The following is a 21,449-nucleotide window of genomic DNA, read 5'->3' as shown; positions in this document are numbered from 1 at the left end:
TTGGTTGATCACATTAAAATAATTACGGTGTCCAACAATCTCCCCCTTTTTGATATGCATCAACCCAAGTTCAAGTTAGGGTAAAAGTAAACAAACAGTAATTTTAAAGAAAATTACTAAACTAACATGTTAAACATAAATTTACAATAAATAAAATTACAACTATTTAATTAAGAGTTTAAATAGAATTTTTCAAAAAATATTTTTAAAACTCAGAGTTTTGAAAACAAAAAAAATTCAAAATTCTCTGCCCCGTACCTTTCTCTCCCCCTTTGATCACAGTAAAAATGGGGTAAGAATATGATATTTAAAAAAAATATTTAGCAAAATTTTACAAAAATTTCTGAGCAAGATGAATTTTTCTTAAAATTTCTAAGTAAAAATGAATTTTTAGAATTTTCCAAAAATGTTTGAAAAACTTTCAAAGCATTATTTAATTCTAGTTTAATGCTTTTTCAGAAAGTTAATTAAACATTTTATTTCAATATTTCAGCTTCCAGGTCGTGACGAGGCACTATACCTTCTTGGTTATTGGAGCAACAACCACTTCCTTAGACAAAGCTTCATAAAGAAATTTTAACGTTTAATTTTTCTTCTGAAAGCCTTAATTTAAAAAAATTAATTTAGCACAGATTTTGGAACCTAATAGAGGTTCCTTCCTTCTGGATTTAATCAGAAACTTAGGGGGTATATGCTTTTTGGGAATTTTCCTAAGTTGACCTTGATGATGTTTAACATACCAGTTTAATTTTTCATAAATTTTAAGTTTTGATTTCTAAAAAACATTTATTTTTAAACATGCATCAGATTTCAATTTTTTAATTTCTAATTTTAAGTTATCATTTTCTGATTTTAATTTATCTAAGATTTTATTTAAGTCAGCATTCTCTTTTTCTAATTTAAATAAATCTTTAGAAAGAGACTTGATAAACTGAAACGACTGAGTAGAGGTTAGATTATGCACCTGACTTACCTGACTTGGTGATGCTCCCCCTTCATTGTAACTTTCTTCCTCTGATGTTCCTCCCCCTTCATCTATGCTCATCTCTGAGCTTGACTCTTCTTCCAGCTGATGGTTAGCCTTTAGCGCTAACCTCGAGAAGGCTTCGACGTCTGATTCGGAAGAAGATGAATCTGACCAGGTGGCCTTCAGGTTTTTCTGTTTGGAGGAAGATTGTCTCTTTTCCTTTACTCTTCCCTTTTTCTTCAATGTTGGGCAATCATCTTTGATGTGCCCTTCTTCGTTGCAGTTGTAGCAACGAACCGTTCTTTTCTTTCACTCATGCCTCTTTGTCTGCGATCTAAATTGATTAGAATTAAAAAACATATTGAAACGCTTTACCAGTAGTGTCGCTTCTGATTGGTCGATCGAGGCTTCGGAGTCAGAATCGTTTGTTCTTGCCTTTAAGGCAATGTTCTGACTTGTTTTCTCCACTTCATTGGGCTCTGCAATCCGAGATTCGTGAAGTTCAAAAGTTAAAAATAAATTTTCTAAAGTACTTACCTCGAAGTCCTTAGATATGTAGTATGCATCTACTAAGGATGCCCATTCTGGAGTTCTGGGGAAGGAGTTGAGCGCGTACCGGATCGAGTCCCGGTTCGTTACTTCTTCTCCAAGGTTGCTTAGTTGAGTTATTAGCTCTTTAATCCTTGCTTGGAGTTGCGCTACCTTCTCGCCTTGGTTCATCCGGATGTTCGTAAGTTGAGTCCGGAGGATATCACGTCTTGCAAGCTTCGCTTCGGATGTACCTTCGTGAAGCTCCAGAAATTTTTCCCAGAGGTCTTTCGCGGAGTTGTAGCTTCCGATCCGACTTACCTCTTGTGGTGGCAGCACGCTAAGAAGGTGGAATTCTGCCTTTCCATTGGCGAAAAAATTGGCTTGCTCCTTCTTGCTCCACTGATGCTCTTCTTTGTCTTTCGGAACTTCAAAACCATATTTCATAGTTAGTAAAATATAGAAGTTGGTTTTAAAAAATACCTCCATCCGGCATTTCCATGTCGCGAAGTCTCCATCGAACTTCTGGGGATGAATACTTGTTCCAACCATCTCCTTGATCTTTGTGCTTCAGTCGGCGGTTAGTCTTTCTGAGGCGGTCTGACTCTGATACCAATTGTAGGTGCAGCGGAGGCCGGCAAGATGGGGTGAATTGCCTGAAAAAATAAAGTATACCCTCCTCGTCTTTCAACTCAAAAAGATAGCAATAATTAAAAATTAAACTTAACAGAAATAAAGAAAAAGAACTCAGCAATTTACTTGGTTACAACCAAGACGGTTGTTAATCCAAGGCAGAAGAACAGCGCTCTGAAAAGATCTCCTTCTCTGAAGGCCGAGAAGTCTTTTACACAATGGAAAGCTCAGACAAGTTGCTAGGAATGACTACAAAAGTTGAAAGAATAATTGATTCATAATTCCTAGGTTCAGAGATCCTTTTATAGCCCCTAGAAAGTCTATCCCGAAGGTCCAAGGCACCTCCACCAGAGGTCCAAGGCGCCTCCAAGTGAGTGATCGGATAGAACTCTATCCGAATGCAAGCGGTCAGTTTGACCTGGTTGAAGGCGCCTTCAACAAGGACTGAAGGCGCCTTTAAGCTGGAGGCGCCTCCAATGCCTGATGGAGGCGCCTCCAAGCTGGCAGCTTTTCCAGCTTGCTTCTTTACTTCGACTTCCGAAGTTCCGTTCTTTTGGGTGATTCCGGCCAACCGAAATAAGGTTCATCCGAACCCAATTTCCGGCCTTCTGCTCGAGCAGTCTTCTGTCCTGGCTTTACGTCCCTCGAACGTCGTGCACGTTCTTCTCGCCCACCGGTGTACTCTTCCGCAGCTCTCTCGTCCTTCGGACACACCGAGCCCGTTGGCTCTTTTCCCGTGTCGTCCTTCTTGCTAGCTGCGTCTTCCGCTCGACTTTCTACGCTCCTAAGCTCCTGCACACTCAGACACAGGGATCAAACACAAAGCAGGACCTAACCAACTTGGTTGATCACATCAAAACAACCACGGGGTCCAACACATTCTTTTTAATAAAAAGAATAATATCGTAGCATGTGATTCATACTACATGTGCTATGGCGATAAGAAGGGTAGTAAGAGAATGAATCTCTACTTCTCTATTATGTGAAACTCTTGAGATTATAAGTTAATCTCAATCTCATCCTAAGTGACTATTTAGGTATCTACTTGAAGTTCTGATTAGTGTCTGCTACTTTAGCATATTTCCTATTGGCTATGTGTGATTCGGTCTATGTAGCATAACTAGATAAGCTACTGATTATAATAAATAAATTCTTGCTAAAAAAGAATATTAAGATTGATTTACATCTGTGACATTTATTCACTGGTACTAGTTATATTTTTAGTTCAGTATATAAAATGTAATTGTGAATAATTGTATTGATTGGAGATGTTGAACATACTCTTGACATAATAGTCATTATAAAGGATTAGAGATATTCATATTGATGTAAATAATTTAATTTGGGGGTAAAGACAAGTTTTGATATCTTTGATTTGTTCTATAGAGCAGCTATGTAAGGTGTAACAATTTTCTTAGCAATGAATGCTCAGTGTGCTTGCTGTCGCACGAACAATTTTTCCTAATATATGGAATGAATGTTCTTATTTTATCTTTGTGACTAATTAATTGATGCTCTGGTCTTTGTGACCTGATCATCATAAAGTTTATGTGACTTATTTGATCTTTGTGACTAATTAATATTTTACTTTAATCTTGTGACATGATTATTTTGTAGTCTATGTGACTTACATGGTTTTTGTGATCATATAACTTTTATGGATTGATTTGGATGAGTGAAAGATATTGGACGTTGAGGAGACGAAGAGGTGTCGCTTCCCTTTTGTTTCCCTCATTGCTGCAAACGTCAAGGAGATGAAAGAGTGCCCCTTCCCTTTCGTCTTTCTCACTTAGCTTATATAATGATACGTCCAAAAGCAATCAAAGGAGAGGGTGATCAGTGTATACATAGCAAAAGCGACGGTAGCCAAAAGAAAACATCTAGACGAAAAAAATTTAGCTCGTAAAACTCGAAGGACTTTCCGATTTAATTCACGACTGCTCTTCCAATATTAAATAATGATCAAATTCGTCTCAAAAGATCACGATAACTTATTACATATTTTAATTCGTGATCGCTCTTCCAATATTAAATAATGATCAAATTCGTCTCAAAAGATGACGATAACTTATTACATATTTTAATCTTACGGTTCATGCATCTTATAGCCAACAACTGTTCCTACTTTTCATTATGCAGTAGCTAGTTACAACATTGCAGCGTGGTGTGTTTAGTATGAAAAACTATTTTGTTTTAAATAAAAAAAAGACTTCTACAAATTAAATACGTTTATTGTCTCTTAGTGTATTCATCGGTTGTCTGTTTGTTAAAGAAAAAAGATTCATTATAGTTGAATATGATCTTTATTTGTTGGCTAATAATATGTAAGTTATTTTTTAAAAAAAAACAAATTATCAAAAGTCAAAAATAACGGTGCAATAGACAACAATTTTGCATTTGTAACATGTGATGATGACTGATGAGCCATCAAGCATATTTTGAAAAAAAACGATCGAATAATTAGAAATATACCTTGTTAAAAAGATTCTTAGCAAACATCAAAGCAAAGATAGCATAGTTGACCAATGTTGTACAAGGCATCCAATCCAATGGATTCTAAAACATCCAATCACAGGAGCCCTCTCATGTCTAATAAATCTCTCTTCGGATGGGTCTAGTGACTTGCGCATGAAATATTATCATAATGAAATCTGTGATTCGAATCTTGACAAAATCGAAGTAAATACCTTCTTTATGTGCTAGTCATTATTCCAAAGGCTAGTAGTCGTCCGTGATTTACCTCCTCCGAATTAATCCTGAGACAGATTGACGAGGACACTGAGGGTGAGCGTATTCACCTCTCATATCTAATAAGCGGCAAATTTTAGTAGCCCCAACGCCGTTTACATTTTTTTTTATTGAACACCAAAAATGTCAAATCAGGATTAGGATTATATTCATGGATGATTTTCATTTACATAAGAACAATACTCGTTAGAAAACATTTTTTTTTTTTTGTGTGTTAGAGCATCCCTAGATGAAGAGATCAAAAAGAATTAGATTTTCTTTAAGGTCCTTCATAGGCAATTAAAAGATATGAAGTATTGACAGACGATCATCAAGATTCATCTTGATGGACCTTTTTCTCGAAGAGGTGCAAAGTTAAATTTTAATATATCATACTAAAATTTTTTTGTGTTGATATAAAATTTAATATTTTAATACAATATATATATGTATTGCATTAATATCAAAATTTTAATATAAACAGTATAAAATTTATATTATATCATAAATCTGATATATCAAAATTTTGATATATTAGATTTTCGATAAAATATCAATTTATATTTTCTTAATATAAAAAATTTCAATACAATATATAAAAAATTTGTGACATATACCATCCCTAAATCCAATGGATTCTAAAACATTGAATGTTTGTTAATCTATGCAAATCTAGTAAGAAAACTTCATAAGTATGCAAATTTTCGTAGCCACATGTCTTCAATTTTTTTTATTAAACACTAAAAATGTCAAACTAGAATTATATCCATGTATAGTTTTTATTTACATAAGTTCGAAAACAATTTTTTTTTTATGTGCGCTAGGTCATCCTTAGATAGAAGAGATCAAGCAAAGAATTAGATCTTCTTTGAGATCCTTGATCCATGAGTTAAAAGATATGACGTATTGACAAAATGACCATATATTGATGGACCTTTTCTATTGGTGTAGAATATCATTGTCAAAGTTGAGTTTTTTTTTTCATTTCGAACTTGTCTTTTACACTTTCAACTCTAATAAATTATAATAAATATTTTTAAATATGATTATTTGAAATTATATAAAGACTTTTTACTTTTTACCAAACTTTAAAAATTCCCTTTTTATTTCGAACATACATTTAGTAATATCCATGATATTTAACTTTTACAAGAACTTCCTATTCTATTTTCATATTGAAATTATATTTCATAAATTAAATTTTTAATTTTACTTATGTTAATATTTTAACTTTCAAATTTAAAAACAAAAATTCTTCATATTTTAACTTTCAAATTTAATCAAGAGCACCCTGATCAATTAATAACATCGTCAAGAGTAATATTATCCACAGAGCTTACCTGTGATACCCCATTGAAGAATTGGCGGGTGAATCAATTTCTAGATTCAAACTTGATTAGGTGAAATCAATAGACGGTACTAAATTGGTGGGTACTTATCCATATGACCAACTTCAAAGGTCTTTAGAAGAAACTCTCAAAATCATATGTCAAAGTTTTCATACTATTCAGCTAAATTTAGTCTAAACAAAGATGTTTTGAATGAAACATTTAATAAGAATAACGTTGCAATAAATAGTCTTGGGTTGGAACAGCTTATGGTTTTTTTCACGTAAAAATGGAGAGAAATTTGACTACGTAATTTAAGCGTGAAAAAGTTGTTGGGTGGAAAACCAATACCTGAGTGTTAGTTGACTTGAGGCAGTCAACCACGAAAGCATGCATCCCGCACGAGTTTGACAGGGATGGAGAGGTGGGTTGCTGATGATCAGAGGACATGGACAAAACCTAACAGATTTGAAGCAGTCCAGAAAGTAATGAAACTTAATTTCCTGTTTCACCATTACTTGTCCATGCTAATCTTCCTCTCTGATAATGGTGGTTATTATTTCGGTCCGCTAGTCTTTGATGGCCCAGCTCGCTCCACCATCACGTCGTATAGCTGTTTGCCATTCTGAAGGAGACTTGAAGAAATGAGAGGGTTTGTGTGTAAACATTTAGAAGAGAAAGGAAAGGGTTGTCAACAACTGCTCACAAAAATTACTGGGAAGAAGTGAATTTGCCCTTCAGGTTTGGTCTGCGTCTCCTTGAAGTACACTAGAATGGGAAACTGAGGCCACCAGAATTCCCAGTTCACAAAAGTCGAGTACCTAATCAAACCACTTATTTCAATCCTTCAGATTGTTTGAATCTGTAAAGGAAATGAGGTGATGCAGAGAGATATCATGCTGACCTCCAACGATTCTTACCACCAACGAAGATATTTTCACCCGACTCCTGAAGCTGCTCCCCGATTCGTACCTCCTGTGAAGATATTGTTCTTGTTTTTCTTATTTATCTTTAAGCTTTGCCAACTTAACTTGAACATAACCGTAAAAAAAACAAGTGACTATTGTCAACATGCGAATTATGAGAGAAATTCATCCTTTGCTATCTTCACGAGTATATAGTTTCATAATGTGCCTTCCTTTCAAATATGAGAGAAATTGGTATGTCAGGGGGGAGTAACTAACCAGAGCCTCATCATCAAAGATAAACCTTACTCTTGTTGTCTGAAAGGAAAAAATAAATGAATTAGATAATTGATTCACTACATAATTGATTCACTACTAAAGAATAATAGTTTTATCAAGGTGTCGAATTCAGAAACTAACATTTTACCTTGTGTAGCTTAGGAATGCATATCAAAGAAAGAATAATGGCATAGATTTTAAGTATCTCAACACTCGAGATAATCTACACTAACTTCAGGAAATGGGAAGATAGTTGCTATATTGAAATGAATACATCCATGAAACTGAGTGAGGAATTTTAAGGACATGTTTCTCTTAGAAAATTTTTACCTGAAAGAGTAGAAGTAGCCCAAGTAGGCCAGTAGTTGCCGCTGGTAATAGATTGTCCAGGTATACAAACCCACCTGCAATTCCTATTGCTCGGAAAAAGAAATAATATTATGCATTGAAATTTGAGAAATTGCATCTGTTATCTGTTATTGTTTTCTATAGCTGAATTGTTCTGCTTTTATTATTATTATTATTATTATTATTATTATTATTATTATTATTATTATTATTATTATTTTATTTTGTTTTCTTTTGGTTTTATAGAATCTGACCGAATATGTGATGTCATGACAACCTTGGAAATATTAGTTGAGATGGCGATATGAAAGTTGATTTGCTAGCCATGATGTTGCGAAGAACAAAACAAGATAACAAAAACACGTCTACAAAAGAATCTCATGTCTTCAGTGTGAAAACTTAGACCAATATGTGGACTCATTCATTAGTCATACAAAATGGGGTTTTACTTTAGTTTGGTAAATGCGTATGAATCTCCAAACCAGCACTAGTCAATCTTTATAAACCAATAGTAGGTGCAGGCTATCATCAGAGTACACACTATTTTCACAATGATAAAGGGCAATAAATAACACAGCTTCTTACAAGGGACTAATACAATCAGAGTTACTCTACTTTATTTAGCCAACATGCGATTTTGACTGCCATAATAAAAAGTTTCATACTCCAATTGCTTTATGCAGTCATATGCGACTTAAAACAAGTGACTATTGTCCACATTTTTTTAGTTTTGGATTTTGTAAGTGTGTAATTTGAGATGACAGATTTAACAAGCAGTGGCAGAGCTGTCTCTAAGCCCCATCAAGTGGCACTAGATGAACAGAATCTAAGACTTTCTGGTGAATTCAATATCCTTAGTGCTGACGACAAGCACATAGTCAAGTTCTTGGGTTAATATCATGGAGCTTAGTGGATGTGGTAGTCCATAGAGGAAGTAGTGGGCTCTAATGAATGGTTATACAGTTGATGTGAGCCTCTAGAATTTATGTGGGACTGGGAAACATAAAAAAAAAAGAGCATATTGTCAAAAGATTTCAACTGGCATTTAAAAATTTAGGGGGAAGAGAGAGAGATTTTGTTCTTAAATTGACGAATTCTTTAGAATTTCTAACATGCCCACAACTTCGAGACACAAGAAAGGAGGGCATGCAAGACCATCCAAATGGAATATTATTAAGGGCAACTGAAGTAATGCAAAATGAAAACAAAAACAAACAAACAAACAAAAAAGGCCCAACTCATTTCACATATAGAAATTCTCCATATATACCACATATAGATACAGATCAACTTGCTGTTTTGATGCTAGCCATCTAGTACCCAAGTACCACCTCAAAATGCAAAAGACAAGTTTCCTCACCATGATGGCGATGCAAAACCTTTCACCCTATTTTGGACTCCAATGCAGGAGGCAGAGAACCATATATATCAATCAAATAGCATTTCATTCAGTACAGAAAAAAAAATAAGCATCATAATCTGAATGCCAACATCTCAACATTGAAACTGATAACATTGATGTAAGTGTAGGTCTAATTTTATAACGAGGAATGTAGGAAAATAATGTCTGAGTTCCAGTTATTCTACAATAATCTGAATAAATGATTTACCAAGAAGGACAACAGGTATTCTATAGTCTGGTTCAGGAATTACAATGTCAGTTTTCTTTTCCTTTCTTCCAACCTACCAAATGTCGAGAGAAACTATTAAATGGCAGCATTAAACAAAACATTGCACCGTAGGCATAAAAAAAGACCTATCTCATAATTTTGTATTGCAAATGCTCATCTTAGCACATAAATCTGTGTACAGTTTTCTTTATTAGGGTTATTAAAATAATTTTAAAGCTAGTGTAGATTAATTTAGAAGGAAGTTGTACTATCAAGTTCTGAGGAATGCTACGTATTGAATACAAGCAAGAGAAAAATCCAATGTAGCAACTATATCAGTGAAAAAAGAAACTAAAAAATTAAATATATGGAATAATTTTCTACTGAAACCAAAATAGATCCAGAAGATAGAATAAGTTAATCATATTCTGTGATACTTATGAAGAAAGTTAGCATTATGAAGGCAACTGTGTATTATTCATACTTTCTTTTTAGAAAACGTGTCTTATTCATAGTTGTCATGACTAAAACCAAGATGTAATAAACTAATGGCAGAGCATCAGCTTTTGCAAGATGATACAATTTTTTTGATGTTTTAACTTCTGTTTTTCTATTTACAAAGTAAAACAACAACAACAACAACAATAACAATAATAATTGAACTAGTTATCAATAATTGAACTAAAAAATCCTTCTCTTGAAAATCTAACTAATGTCTAAGAAATTCATTTTCAAAGCTGCAATATAGCAGGGAAGGTTCACCATGAGGCCACCATATATGTTTTTGATGACCAACAAGAACATTGACTGGCTGAAAAGTCTCGAGTTTGATAAGAGCTTAGTAACTCATGCTTATCATAGAAGATATTTGTCTGATTATAATTTAAGAAAATATAATACTTTGTCTAGTTGCTCGAAATACCTTCCAACTTTAATAAGAGTCATGCTCTACCAAAGTAGATACTTGTCTTTTTTACATATGATATTTTGGCCAGTTGAATGAAATACCTTTCATAGATTCACAAAATGAATTTTATCGAACTATACTCCTATACATTTACATCAAGAAAAGTGGGAAAAAAACTAAAATGCAATAATATTGGTGTAAATATTCTAGTAAATCATTAAGGTTTTGACAACTACAAATATATTAGTTAAAATTCCATTCAATTTGTTTTATGTGTTTACAAATACATATCACTCATGGTGGTAAGGAATAGGTGTCATGCACCCAGTTTCCTTTTGAATTAATCCTACTAGATAAGATAGTGATGATGATCAACTAAAACTAGATAAAGAAAGGGAGATAGACCATTGATGCAAGAACAATAAAACTTTGATGAACGCAGATGGACTTGCTGCCGACAAATCTTTTTGAATAGAGCCTTGTTTTACAAAATACACTCCTCTTATATGCACCATATACAATTGCTTCTTTACCTGTTCAAGAAACGAGCACAGAACCTCAAGCCTTTCCACTTGAAGAGAGCATTAAAAGCACTGCAGCATTATACTTAAAAGTATTAAAATTTTTTAATAATTGTCTGAATTGCCTCAGAGATTCGTTTTCAGGAGGATGTCATGGAACAGATTCTTGAAGAAAAAAGTGTGGGTTCTCAATTGGATGCATTATCTACTTAAACTACAAAAAACTCTCGATAAAAAATGTTTTATGACTAGAAATATCTATCTGCAGGAGCTACAAATCTTATTAATTAAAATGAAATATGTGTTCATATAACCGGATTATGTAAAAATCGAACCTACAAGAAAAAAAAAATTAAAATTTCAGTAGCTAGTCCAAGACGCAAAGGACAATTATGTAGTATGCTGATTATCTGATATTGAATTTTTCATATTAGAACCCCACTATAAATGAATGGTGCCCAAGATCTCTCTAAAGCTTCGAAAAATCCAGCTTTTCTGCATAAGTTGAGCTTTTATAAATATGTAGCAGCTAGCGTGACTGTGAGGAAAAGAAATAAGAACCCTAATCAACTCAGCCCCAAAACTACAGTTAATCCGAAATTAGTTAGAGTCTCAATCCAAAACTCTACCGCTCTCATAAACTCAACTCAGCCCCAAAATGCTACGTATACCAAAAAAAACGCAAGATGGAGGATCGAAAATGCTTACCTTGAGAACAGGTGAGTGGAAGAGATAAGAGCGCGCTGGCCATCGTTCACTCCTCTACCGCATTCCTCTGCGACCTCTCCCAGATCAGGATGTTATAAACCAGACCTGAAATTACCTTTTTATCCAAAATACACAAGAGCAAAGCTCAACTTATTCATACGATGCCCGTCGCATACCTTCCGAATACACTAATGGAACCCAAAAGCAGTCCAATGATAATGTGGAGGTGCTGCAAGAGTACGAATGATTGGTCAGTTAATATAACACTAGAAATAAAGAAATCTTCTCTTCACTCCAAAGAATTTACTAAATTTCGAAAATGCCCATATTCTTAAATGCAATTTCAACTTGCAAGTGTTAAAATTAAATATTTTCCTTTTTAATTCAACCAGATAAAAATATTATACAGATAAGATTTTTATATTAAAAAATTATTTATCAATTTATCAATATATTTAAATTTAATCGATATCATTAAAAAAAATTAAAATATTATAAAATTAAAATAAACGGTTTATTTTAATAATTGTGTAGTTGCTATAATAATATTAGAATAAGATAAATTTGAGGGGTAAAATGAAATACAGCCCAATCCTATCTAAAGCCACCCTCCCACCACTGAATCCTTACGATCCCGCTCTTCTGATGGCGAGTGTAGTCTGCTACTTCACCAGCGTCGGGAACTCTGCTAATCCACCGCTCAAGCCTTCTCTTTCCCCACGCAATCTTTCTCAAAAGTCGAATCTCCCCTTCCATGGCCCCATTTTCCCTTGTGGAAGATCTCATTTTCAATCTTTCAAGGCCAAGGTGAGCCCCTTTCGTTGGATTTTCTGGCCTTGGATTCGAACTTCTAGCGATTCTTCTTCAGATTCTAATTCTTAAAGTTTCTAGCTAAACAGGCTACGGAGGACGATGCAGTTGGTACTAAAAAGGCCACAAAAACGAGTAGCCTCGTCTGTGCTGATTGTGATGGGAACGGTAAAGAATTTGTCATTTTCTCTTTGCTTTTCTATGTAGAAGAAAGAGTAAGGAATGGTAAAGAATTTATTTTGATTGTCCAACAAAGTAAGTATTTTTTAATTTGGTAGCTGTTTATTAGCTAACGCAGAACGATATCAAGCTAACTATTTGTGCCTTTATGAGTTGGTTTATTCATGTTTAGCCAAATAAATTATTTGGTCTCCTCATCCATGTGTGATTCTAGAGCTGATCTTTTATTTTCAATGGATTTTCTTATTGTGCTTAGTCTGAGTCCATTTCATTTCAAGTTTGTTTGGGTCCAATTTTTGTTGGAAAAGAATACTAATTTCATATTAGGGAAAAAAAATTCATATTTATTTAAATTTAGTTGCAAAAGTGATAGCTAAACTTCCATTTATTGGCTACTATTATATCATAGGGTTTAAGTGCATTTGTTATAAGATTATGAAATTCTATGTTCTCATGACTTCCAAGTAATCCTAAAACATAAATCCAATCTATTTTTTATCTCCAACTTAAAGTTTTTTATTTTCTACATCTACTTTCAGACACTGGATTTATTCACTGCAATGTACTAGAATTAGATGACTGATTTTGTAAATACTATGGTTCCAAACAAGCTGGAAGAGTGCTCTAGTCACTATAATTGGTCATCCTATTACTACCTGAGATTATGATCCAGAGTTGTAGAGGTATCTTAGATATAAAAATTTATGGCTTCACACAAATGTAGTTTAATGTACAAGGCGTGCTACCACAGACAAATGACTAATTGCAGCCACCAGATAAACATTTTAGTTTCGTAGTCCAATGTGTAATCGGCATAGTGTCTGCATAGTATTAGTATTGGATAGTTCCAACCTATAATTGATTTTAAAGAGCAGCTCCTTACTATAAATAGATGTAAATTGCAGCAATGAGAATGCAAAATATTTGCTCAATTTTTTTTCTCATCTACCTATGTTCCTTCTCTTGTCCAATTCATCAAAATTTACATAGTTCGATAATGATACATTTGTTTTTCCACCCAAAAAAACAATGCACTGGTATGAGGATGTGGGTCTGTTTTTACTTGACTAAATTTATTTGCATGTTATTTTTCTTCAAGGATTTCTGTTGATGAAAAATTAAATGATTGGATCAAAAGATCTCCAGTTTTGCAAGGATTACAACTCTTTTCACTCTTTGACTTGTACCAAAGTTGCTAACTTCAATCAATCACTAACAAATTCTGAAAAACTTTGAATGAACCTTCCCTGAATCATCAGGTTTGGTTATTTTAATTCCTTATTTATTTTCGATTCTTGCTTATTCCAAATTGCTGACACCTTATTGGAATAACAGGCGCAAAAGTGTGCACACAATGCGAAGGCACCGGTGTAAATTCTGTCGATCACTTCAATGGCCAATTCAAAGCTGGAGCACTTTGCTGGCTTTGCAGGTAGCATTTAGTATTGATTCTAAGGCTAATATGCTAGGAGTTTTTTTTAAAAATCTTTTTCGAGGAACACTCACCCATTTTACTGAATATTTCAAATGTGGAACAGCATTATGAAGATTAGCCTTCACTTTGCCTTACGTTATCATGTTCATAGGCTTCATCTATCTTTTATTTTATTTTATTTATTTTTTTGCTGGTGCTATTTTTCCTCCTTGTGGCAGAGGAAAGAAGGAGATTCTGTGTGGAAATTGCAATGGTGCTGGCTTTCTGGGTGGCTTTATGAGCACTCTCGACCAAACGAGTATATAGAGCAGTGACTATTTTTACAGAGTATTTTAAGTCGAGCTTATTACGCTTGCTCAAATAAACATCAAGTTTGTGTAATTGTTATTTAATTACGGATCATCCAAATGTTAGTGTAGCAATTACTTGAGCATTAGCGTGGACTTAGTCTTATGAACTTTGAAGTACCTCGTTAGCAATCATTAATTGCTACCAGCCTGATCTTAATGGGGATGTGAATTTTTATGTTTTGTTGAAGAATCCAGGGCAAAAATTTTAAAAAGCTTTCTTTCTTGATGGATTCGTTAAAAGGGCATCTTGTTTTTTTCATTTATTATCAAAACATCTCATTATATTTTTGTTTATAAAAATATTTTTTATTTTTAATGATGTTGCAAGAGTATACATATTGGTGTTAATATATAAGTGTTATAATATTCAATAATATTTTGACTAATGTGTGGGGGTGTTGTAACACTGATTATGTTTAATTTTTTAAAAGTTGTTAATAAACCGATTTTATAAAAAAGTAAAAAAAATAAATTTTTAGATATAAAGGATAAAGATAAATGAATGATAGTAGGATTCACAAATAATGAGATCTAGTTTACTCTAGTTGATATCTGTATCAAAGTATATGGGGCCGTCTTAGAGGGGTTGTTAAGATGATATTTTTTTTTAAAATGAGGTTAATGTTAAAATAAATATAAATGTCTATTAATAAAAAGATGTATTATCTATACTAGTGATCGTGTACATGCGTCGTGTGTGTAATATATCCTTTATAATGAAATTATATTAATTAAAATATTTTAACATTAAAATACTAAAGTAGAGTCATTAGGGTAAAGTACCTGACTTTTGAAATTTTGAATTATTTGAGTCTTTGAAAATCCGAATTGTTTGGATTTTCAAGTGTCACCCTTACGACTTCTCTATAAAAAAAATTAATTTAATTTAATATTATACTTATCTTAATAAAAAAAACTAAAAAAAGTATATTTTTTAATATTGTCAGCCTAAAATATTTATAGAAGTTTCTTTGATCATAATGTTATCAATTCTAAGATGTGGGACTAAAAAGAATTATATTTTTTATATAAAACAACCAGAGAAAATTAATGATGAGAATAATTCATAATAATATGTCGCAGTTGAGTCTCGAACTCTAGATCACTGATTGTTTCGCTTGTGGAATTACTAATAAACCTTGGAATTATTTTTAGTGTGAATAGAAAAAGGATATTAACGTAAATTCATTTTAGGCTTCACCAAAGTTAGTTATATATATGTGTGTGTGTGTGTGTGTGTGTGTTGCAATATGTCTTAGGATTAATTTCTAATAGGTATAAAAATATTTCGTTGGGTGTTTGACCTCTTTTATATAAAAGGTCATTACATTAAGATAAATGTATTATGATTTACACCATTCAAAGTATATGGAGATGATTTTTATTTTTTGTTAAATGAGGGTTAATGTTAAAATAAATATAAATGTCTATTTAATAAAAAGATGTATATATATATATATATATATCCGGTGGTAAGGTAGGACCCTCGTCCGACATAGATGTATGGACCACGTGAAGTTAAAGTCAACGGTCAATGCCAGGGGCAGCCAACCGAGCGAACCTAGGGGGTTCTGACTCCACATTATAGCTCGGCTCAGGGTCGAGTTTTCGACGCTCAGAAGACTCAAGGGTGGCTTAGCAGTAGGGAACGAGGGTTGAGCGGCCTTCCTATCAGCCGAACAGGAATCAGGGCAAGTTAAGCTCCGACGCCCGGCCAGCCAACGCCGTGGCAGTAGAGTGAGGGGCCGAGCCGGCGGTTCGCTCGGCCGGATGTGACAGAGCCGGAGATTTACATGTCGAGTAGTTCTGCCGTTCGACTAGGTACCAGACAAGAGGAGCAGGTGGCGCTATCTTCCTCGAGACAAGTGCCACTGATAGACAGCATGGTTGGCGGCCGGATTACACAGAGAATCGTACGGAGGAAGCTTCTACTGTAACGTCAGGGATATGCCCGTACTATTGAGGTATGGTGTCAGACACGTTTTTCTGACACACCCATTCCAGGTATACTTTGAGGAGCGTGCACGCCTCGGGGAGTGTGCACGCACCTATGTGGAGTCCTATATAAGGATCTCTAGACTTCGACGAAGATATGCGCTATTCCCTACTGTAGCTACAGTTCTCGTTATTCTGCCTCGATTTCTTGCTGCGGGGAGCTGACTTGAGCGTCGAAGAGTCGTTGCCGGGAACCCCTTCCCGGCTCGGTTTTGTGTTTGCAGGTTCTCGCCGGAGGTCTACATCACCCGGAGGTCCACGCGGAGTCAACGAGAGTTCCACGTCCCAACGACCATCGATTCAACACTCAGACAAAATCAATATATATATATATATATATATATTTTGATCCTGTCTGAGTGCTGAGTCAATGGTCGCTGGGGACGTGGCACTCTCGTTGACTCCGCGTGGACCTCCGGGTGATGTAGACCTCCGGTGAGAACCTGCAAACACAAAACCGAGCCGAAAAGATGTTACTGACGATGACCCTCCAACGCTATATATATTTGCAGATAGTACGCTGCACCAGTGTGTGCTACACTGATCTAGGCGCATAGAGTTAATCTAGATGCTTAATTTTTTTTTTTGTAAATTTAAAATCAATATTTTGTTAAATAGGAACACTATATCCCAGTATCTAAAATTTTTAAACTTTAACACTATAATTCAATAAAGAAATCTAAATCCTAGAAAAAAAAATTATTACCTTAAATCTATTATAACCAACCCTTAAATCCACATATATATATATATATATATATATATATATATACCTTAAATCTATTATAACCAACCCTTAAATCCATATATATATATATATATATATAGGTCTGGGATTCGAATCTCGATAAAATTGAGATAAATGTCTCCTTTATGTGCTAATCATTATTCTAAAGGTTAGTAGCTGCCCGTGATTTACCTCCTCCGTATTGGACCTGAAACGAATTTGCAGAGATGATGAGGGCCTATCATTTATAGTTTTCTGATAAATATTTATGATGAATATCAGTAGAGAAAAATTCCTAATCAGAACTTGAATTTTGCATGCAATCCCCACTCATAAAAAACTTTATTTCCACTCTCTGCATGCAAATTTTTATTTGCTTCAACTCCCTCATGCAAATATTGTGACATAATTGCCCCTCAAATTTTTTTGGTACAAAAGGTCTAAAAATGAGTATAATTTAAAGAAAATCTAGTATATTTTCTATCCAATTGAGTATCATTTAAAGAAAATATAGTATTTTCCAGTATATTTTTAATTAAAATTGTCCTTCATATATTTTAGGTATAAATAGTCTAAAAATGAGTATAATTCATATTAAATTCAGTATTTTAAACTAGAATCGAGTATATTTTCTATTAAATTGAGTACGACTTTTTTCCTATTTAATATAATTCCTCCTAAATTCAGTACCATTTGAAAAAAATCTAGTATATTTTTCATCCAATTGAGTATCATTTAAAGAAAATTTAGTATATTTTACATCTAATTGAGTACCATTTAAAGAAAATCTAGTATATTTTCCATCTAATTGAGGTGGAAAAATAATCGTACTCAATTTGATAGAATATATACTAGATTCTAGTTTAATGTACTGAATTTAAGAAGATTTATACTCATTTTTAGACTTTTTATACTTAAAATATTAGGGGCAATTAGGTAAGTATATTAGACTAGGGAGTGAAAAGAAAGATTTTTTCCAATGAGGAGTACATGCAAAATTATATTTGCCAATAAAGATTACATGCAAATTTTCCCTTAAAACATCATAGAAAATAAATTAAAAGTCTTTGTGATAATAAATAGAAATGACGTCGTGGTGCCATTTCAATAAAAAAAAAAAACAGGGCGTCTAGGTGTCATGGCGTTGTTCATCTTCTTGTCGTCCAGACACTGCTGGTAGACGTAGGAAGCGAAGCGCCAAATAGCCATCAACAAGGTGATCACCCTGAGGCCGTCCATCTTGTCGCCGAAGCAGACGACAGCAAACATGGGCACCATCGGCAGCGCCACCGTGCCGACGAAATTGGAAAACAGAGATGATACCTGCCCCGCAACTGCCGTCCCTACCAGCGTACCTTCCCCTTCCGGTATGCATCCATATCCCCCTCTTATCTTCCCGGCCTAGCCGCATGCGAACAGACCCACCATGGCCACCACCGCTGACGTACAAATCTACAGCATCAGCACCACCGTGAAGCTCGCCGACTTGAGCACCTGCTGGAACGTGAGCTGCACCAGCGAGAGGCTGAGCGCCGACTTCGCCGTGACGGCCAGCGTCAGCATAAGCCCAAGTGCCCAACGCGAATGATGCAGCACAACCTAATTCAATATTACTAAAAAAGAATAGTTATTTAGTGGCAAAATTTTTTAGTTGCTAATATGTGATAAATTTTACAATAAAATATAAATTATCACAAATTAGTAATAAATTTTGTGACAAAAATATTTTTATCATAAATTAACAATAAAATATAAATCGTTGCTAAAGTCATTAGAAATTAGTGACAAATATCAATATTCGTCGTAGAATCTATGACGAATCCTATATTAATCGCACATTTTGTGACAAATACTAGATTCGTCGTAAAATTTGTGACAAATCTACAATTAGTCTCAAAATCTGTTACGAATTCAAGATTCATCATAGAATTTATTTTTTTATATAAACTTAAACTTTCTAAAGCTGGTTGATGGACCTAGAAAATTTAGAATAATGTGAAACCAGTTGAGTTCCTATAAATCACTTGATAACATATTAAATTAATATCTTTTAGGAATTTTGCTAAGTCTTAAGTATACGTAATTGACAATTTTTTAAATGTGATTTAAATTTTACAGACACATTCAAGTTTAAAAATTACTATTTGGTAAAATTAGTGTTTGAGAAATTTATATAATCAAGTGATATATAGGAACCATAGAAACTGATTTTATATCATTCTGAGCTCTTTAAGTACCTCAATCGACTTCAAAAAGTTTAAATTTTTTAAAAATATCATTCTGGTATGAATTTTGGATTCGCTGTAGATTCTACGACAAATTCAAGAATTCATCGCAGAATGCTTTTTTTTTTTTAAATTTAAATTTTCTGAAGCCGGTTGATAGACTTACAGAGCTCGGAATGATATAAAATCAGTTCCTAAAAGTTTCTATAAATTTTTTGATTATATAAATATTATTAAATAATAATTTTACCTAATATATTGAGATCGATAATGTTTTAAAGTCAAACAAAGTCTAACATATTAAATTCATAACTCTTTCTTAGAATTTTGCTAAGTCTTAAGTGCACGTAATTGACTTAGCTATGAAAAAAAAATATATTAGGTCAAATTAGTATTTGAGAAGATTTATATAATCAGAAGATTTATAGGAACTAAAGAAACTAGTGTAATGTCATTTCGAGCTCTCTAGGTATCTCAACCGGCTTCGAAAAGTTTAAATTTATATAATAAAAGCTCATCCTGCAACAAATTCTTGGATTTATCGTGGATTTGCAATAATCCATGAATTCGTTGTAGATTTTGCAATGAATCCAAGAATTCATCACAGAGTGCCATTTTTTTAAATTTGAACTTTTCAAAGCCAGTTGACAAACTTATAGAGCTCGGAATGACATAAAATCAATTTCTATGAGTTCCTATAAATCTCTTGATTTTATAAATACCCTCAAATATTAATTTTACCTAATATATTAAGATCGGTGACTTTTTGAATGTTATTTAGATATTTCAGACACATTTACATTAAAAAAAAAATCATTGATTAGGTCAAATAAGTGCTTGAGGAGATTATATAATCAGGAAATTTTTAGGAAGCTATAGAAACTAATTTCATATGTAAGTACCCCAAGTTGGTTTTAATGTGATCAATCAGGTTAAGTTAGACTCTACATATTTGATGCATTATATGTCTAAGTATGTAGAAGCTTAGAAACATAGGAAGTTGAGCAGAAGACGCAGCGAATGAGAAGGATGACATAAGAAGCGAGTTGAAAGGCTCGATGCATCCGAGGGACGAAGAGCTACGGAAGAGTACACCTGCGGACTAGAAAGACACACGTAACACTTCCGAGGGACAAGAAGCCGGGAAGAAGTTTGCTTGAGGAGAAGGCCGGAGTTGGGTTTGGGTGATCTCAACTCTGGATGGTTGGAGAGTCACCCAAGCGACTAGAGTCATAGCCAGACAAGTCAACACAATGTTGACTTGTCCAGACACTTGAACTTCAAGCACCCAAACCTGGTCCAAGCACTCGGAATAGCATGGGCCATGACAAACGATCGTTGCAGTGAGGATCAGATTTGGAGTCATGCAACAAAACTCCAGGCGCTTGGACTGCATCCAAGCACCTGCGTACCGATAAGTCCTTATCAATTAGTCATTATAGAGTGGATCGAGGTGACCAAATCCAAGCAACCGAACTTGGTCTTGCCACCCAGAGCTGCCACATTAGCTAATGGATATATTCAACCAGCAGGTTATAAATAGAGTCATGGTCCGTGTAGTTTAGATACAACATCCTTTTACAACTCTGTGCTTTCATTTATTTTATTCTGCTTTGTAATTTTGTACTGTCAACAACATCCTTTTACAACTCTGTGCTTTCATTTATTTTATTCTGCTTTGTAATTTTGTACTGTCAACATCTATAAGAGGCTACTCCGTCTTTGTAACGCCCGAAAATTCTCAAAACATTTTCATAAATATGCTATGATTTTTCTAGAATTTTAGATATTTTTCTGGAATTTTTAGAGTATCGGAAGTAGCAAAAATGAATAGAAAAGTAAAGTGGTTTAAGCGGGAATCAAACCCGGGACCTCTCGGGTCCGCTAAACCTTTAGTTAGCCTTAGTAACCGGTGAACCCAGCAGGGCCGTGCTGAAAGGAAAGGAGAATCAAATATATTTATATTTAAGTTGAGCTTAGTTATCCACTTAATATAAATAGGAAAAACTTAAGTGTGGGTTTGGTTTAATTTGGTTCGGCAGCCCTCTCCTCACAAAACCTCACGCCAATTCTTTTCTCCAAACCCTCACCGACGCCAACCCCTCCTTCCTCTCCTTCTCTCGGCGCCAACACCCAAAAAACCTAGGGTTCTCTCCCTAGGGTCCCAAGGTCACCTTCCGGCGACGATTTCAGCACGAGGACGTTCCCCTCCGCGAGTAGAGCACGTGGACGCGAGCGGATCATCGAGAAGTCGTCTCCACCGGAA

At 34.3% G+C, this 21,449-nt stretch overlaps 2 protein-coding genes across 4 annotated transcripts; one reads left to right on the top strand and one right to left on the bottom strand.

Annotated features, from left to right (window-relative positions):
- Positions 1-6,342: 6,342 nt before the first annotated feature.
- On the bottom strand, positions 6,343-11,666 carry LOC122045696. 3 transcript variants are annotated; one of them, XR_006130074.1, is made up of 8 exons: positions 11,638-11,666; positions 11,462-11,566; positions 9,326-9,398; positions 7,698-7,780; positions 7,368-7,406; positions 7,088-7,158; positions 6,890-7,004; positions 6,343-6,808 (listed from the first exon to the last, which is right to left on the bottom strand). XR_006130074.1 is itself a non-coding variant. In XM_042606027.1 (8 exons), the coding sequence occupies exons 1-8, from the start codon at positions 11,502-11,504 to the stop codon at positions 6,740-6,742; spliced, it is 621 nt and encodes a 206-aa protein (XP_042461961.1). In that variant the 5' UTR covers positions 11,505-11,566; the 3' UTR covers positions 6,343-6,739. The 3 variants fall into 3 exon arrangements, 2 of the variants coding, with proteins under 2 accessions (XP_042461961.1, XP_042461962.1); XM_042606027.1 differs by lacking the exon at positions 11,638-11,666 and adding an exon at positions 10,638-10,765; XM_042606028.1 differs by lacking the exon at positions 11,638-11,666 and adding an exon at positions 10,638-10,765 and having other exon boundaries at positions 6,899-7,004.
- Positions 11,667-12,078: 412 nt separating this feature from the next.
- On the top strand, positions 12,079-14,416 carry LOC122045694 (protein BUNDLE SHEATH DEFECTIVE 2, chloroplastic-like). The gene is made up of 4 exons (XM_042606026.1): positions 12,079-12,268; positions 12,361-12,439; positions 13,787-13,883; positions 14,105-14,416. The coding sequence occupies exons 1-4, from the start codon at positions 12,107-12,109 to the stop codon at positions 14,190-14,192; spliced, it is 426 nt and encodes a 141-aa protein (XP_042461960.1). The 5' UTR covers positions 12,079-12,106; the 3' UTR covers positions 14,193-14,416.
- Positions 14,417-21,449: the final 7,033 nt, after the last annotated feature.

Source organism: Zingiber officinale, chromosome 2B (assembly GCF_018446385.1).
Source record: "Zingiber officinale cultivar Zhangliang chromosome 2B, Zo_v1.1, whole genome shotgun sequence".
Classification (NCBI taxonomy): Eukaryota; Viridiplantae; Streptophyta; class Magnoliopsida; order Zingiberales; family Zingiberaceae; genus Zingiber; species Zingiber officinale.
The sequence above is the reverse complement of the archived record's forward strand: the minus strand, read 5'-3'. Positions and strand labels throughout refer to the sequence as shown.

What these genes read in the sequence shown, in the direction of transcription:
- LOC122045694 (XM_042606026.1), top strand. Translation starts at nt 12,107, where the DNA reads ATGGCGAGTGTAGTCTGCTACTTCACCAGCGTCGGGAACTCTGCTAAT. An exon ending in TGCTGATTGTGATGGGAACG is followed by an intron (nt 12,440 to 13,786) that starts GTAAAGAATTTG and finishes TTGGAATAACAG; the next exon opens with GCGCAAAAGTGTGCACACAA. An exon ending in GCACTTTGCTGGCTTTGCAG is followed by an intron (nt 13,884 to 14,104) that starts GTAGCATTTAGT and finishes TCCTTGTGGCAG; the next exon opens with AGGAAAGAAGGAGATTCTGT.
- LOC122045696 (XM_042606027.1), bottom strand. Translation starts at nt 11,504, where the DNA reads ATGGCCAGCGCGCTCTTATCTCTTCCACTCACCTGTTCTCAAG. An exon ending in TTATTGTTCTTGCATCAATG is followed by an intron (nt 9,399 to 10,637) that starts GTCTATCTCCCT and finishes GACATTTGGTAG; the next exon opens with GTTGGAAGAAAGGAAAAGAA. An exon ending in AATACCTGTTGTCCTTCTTG is followed by an intron (nt 7,781 to 9,325) that starts GTAAATCATTTA and finishes TCCGAGCAATAG; the next exon opens with GAATTGCAGGTGGGTTTGTA.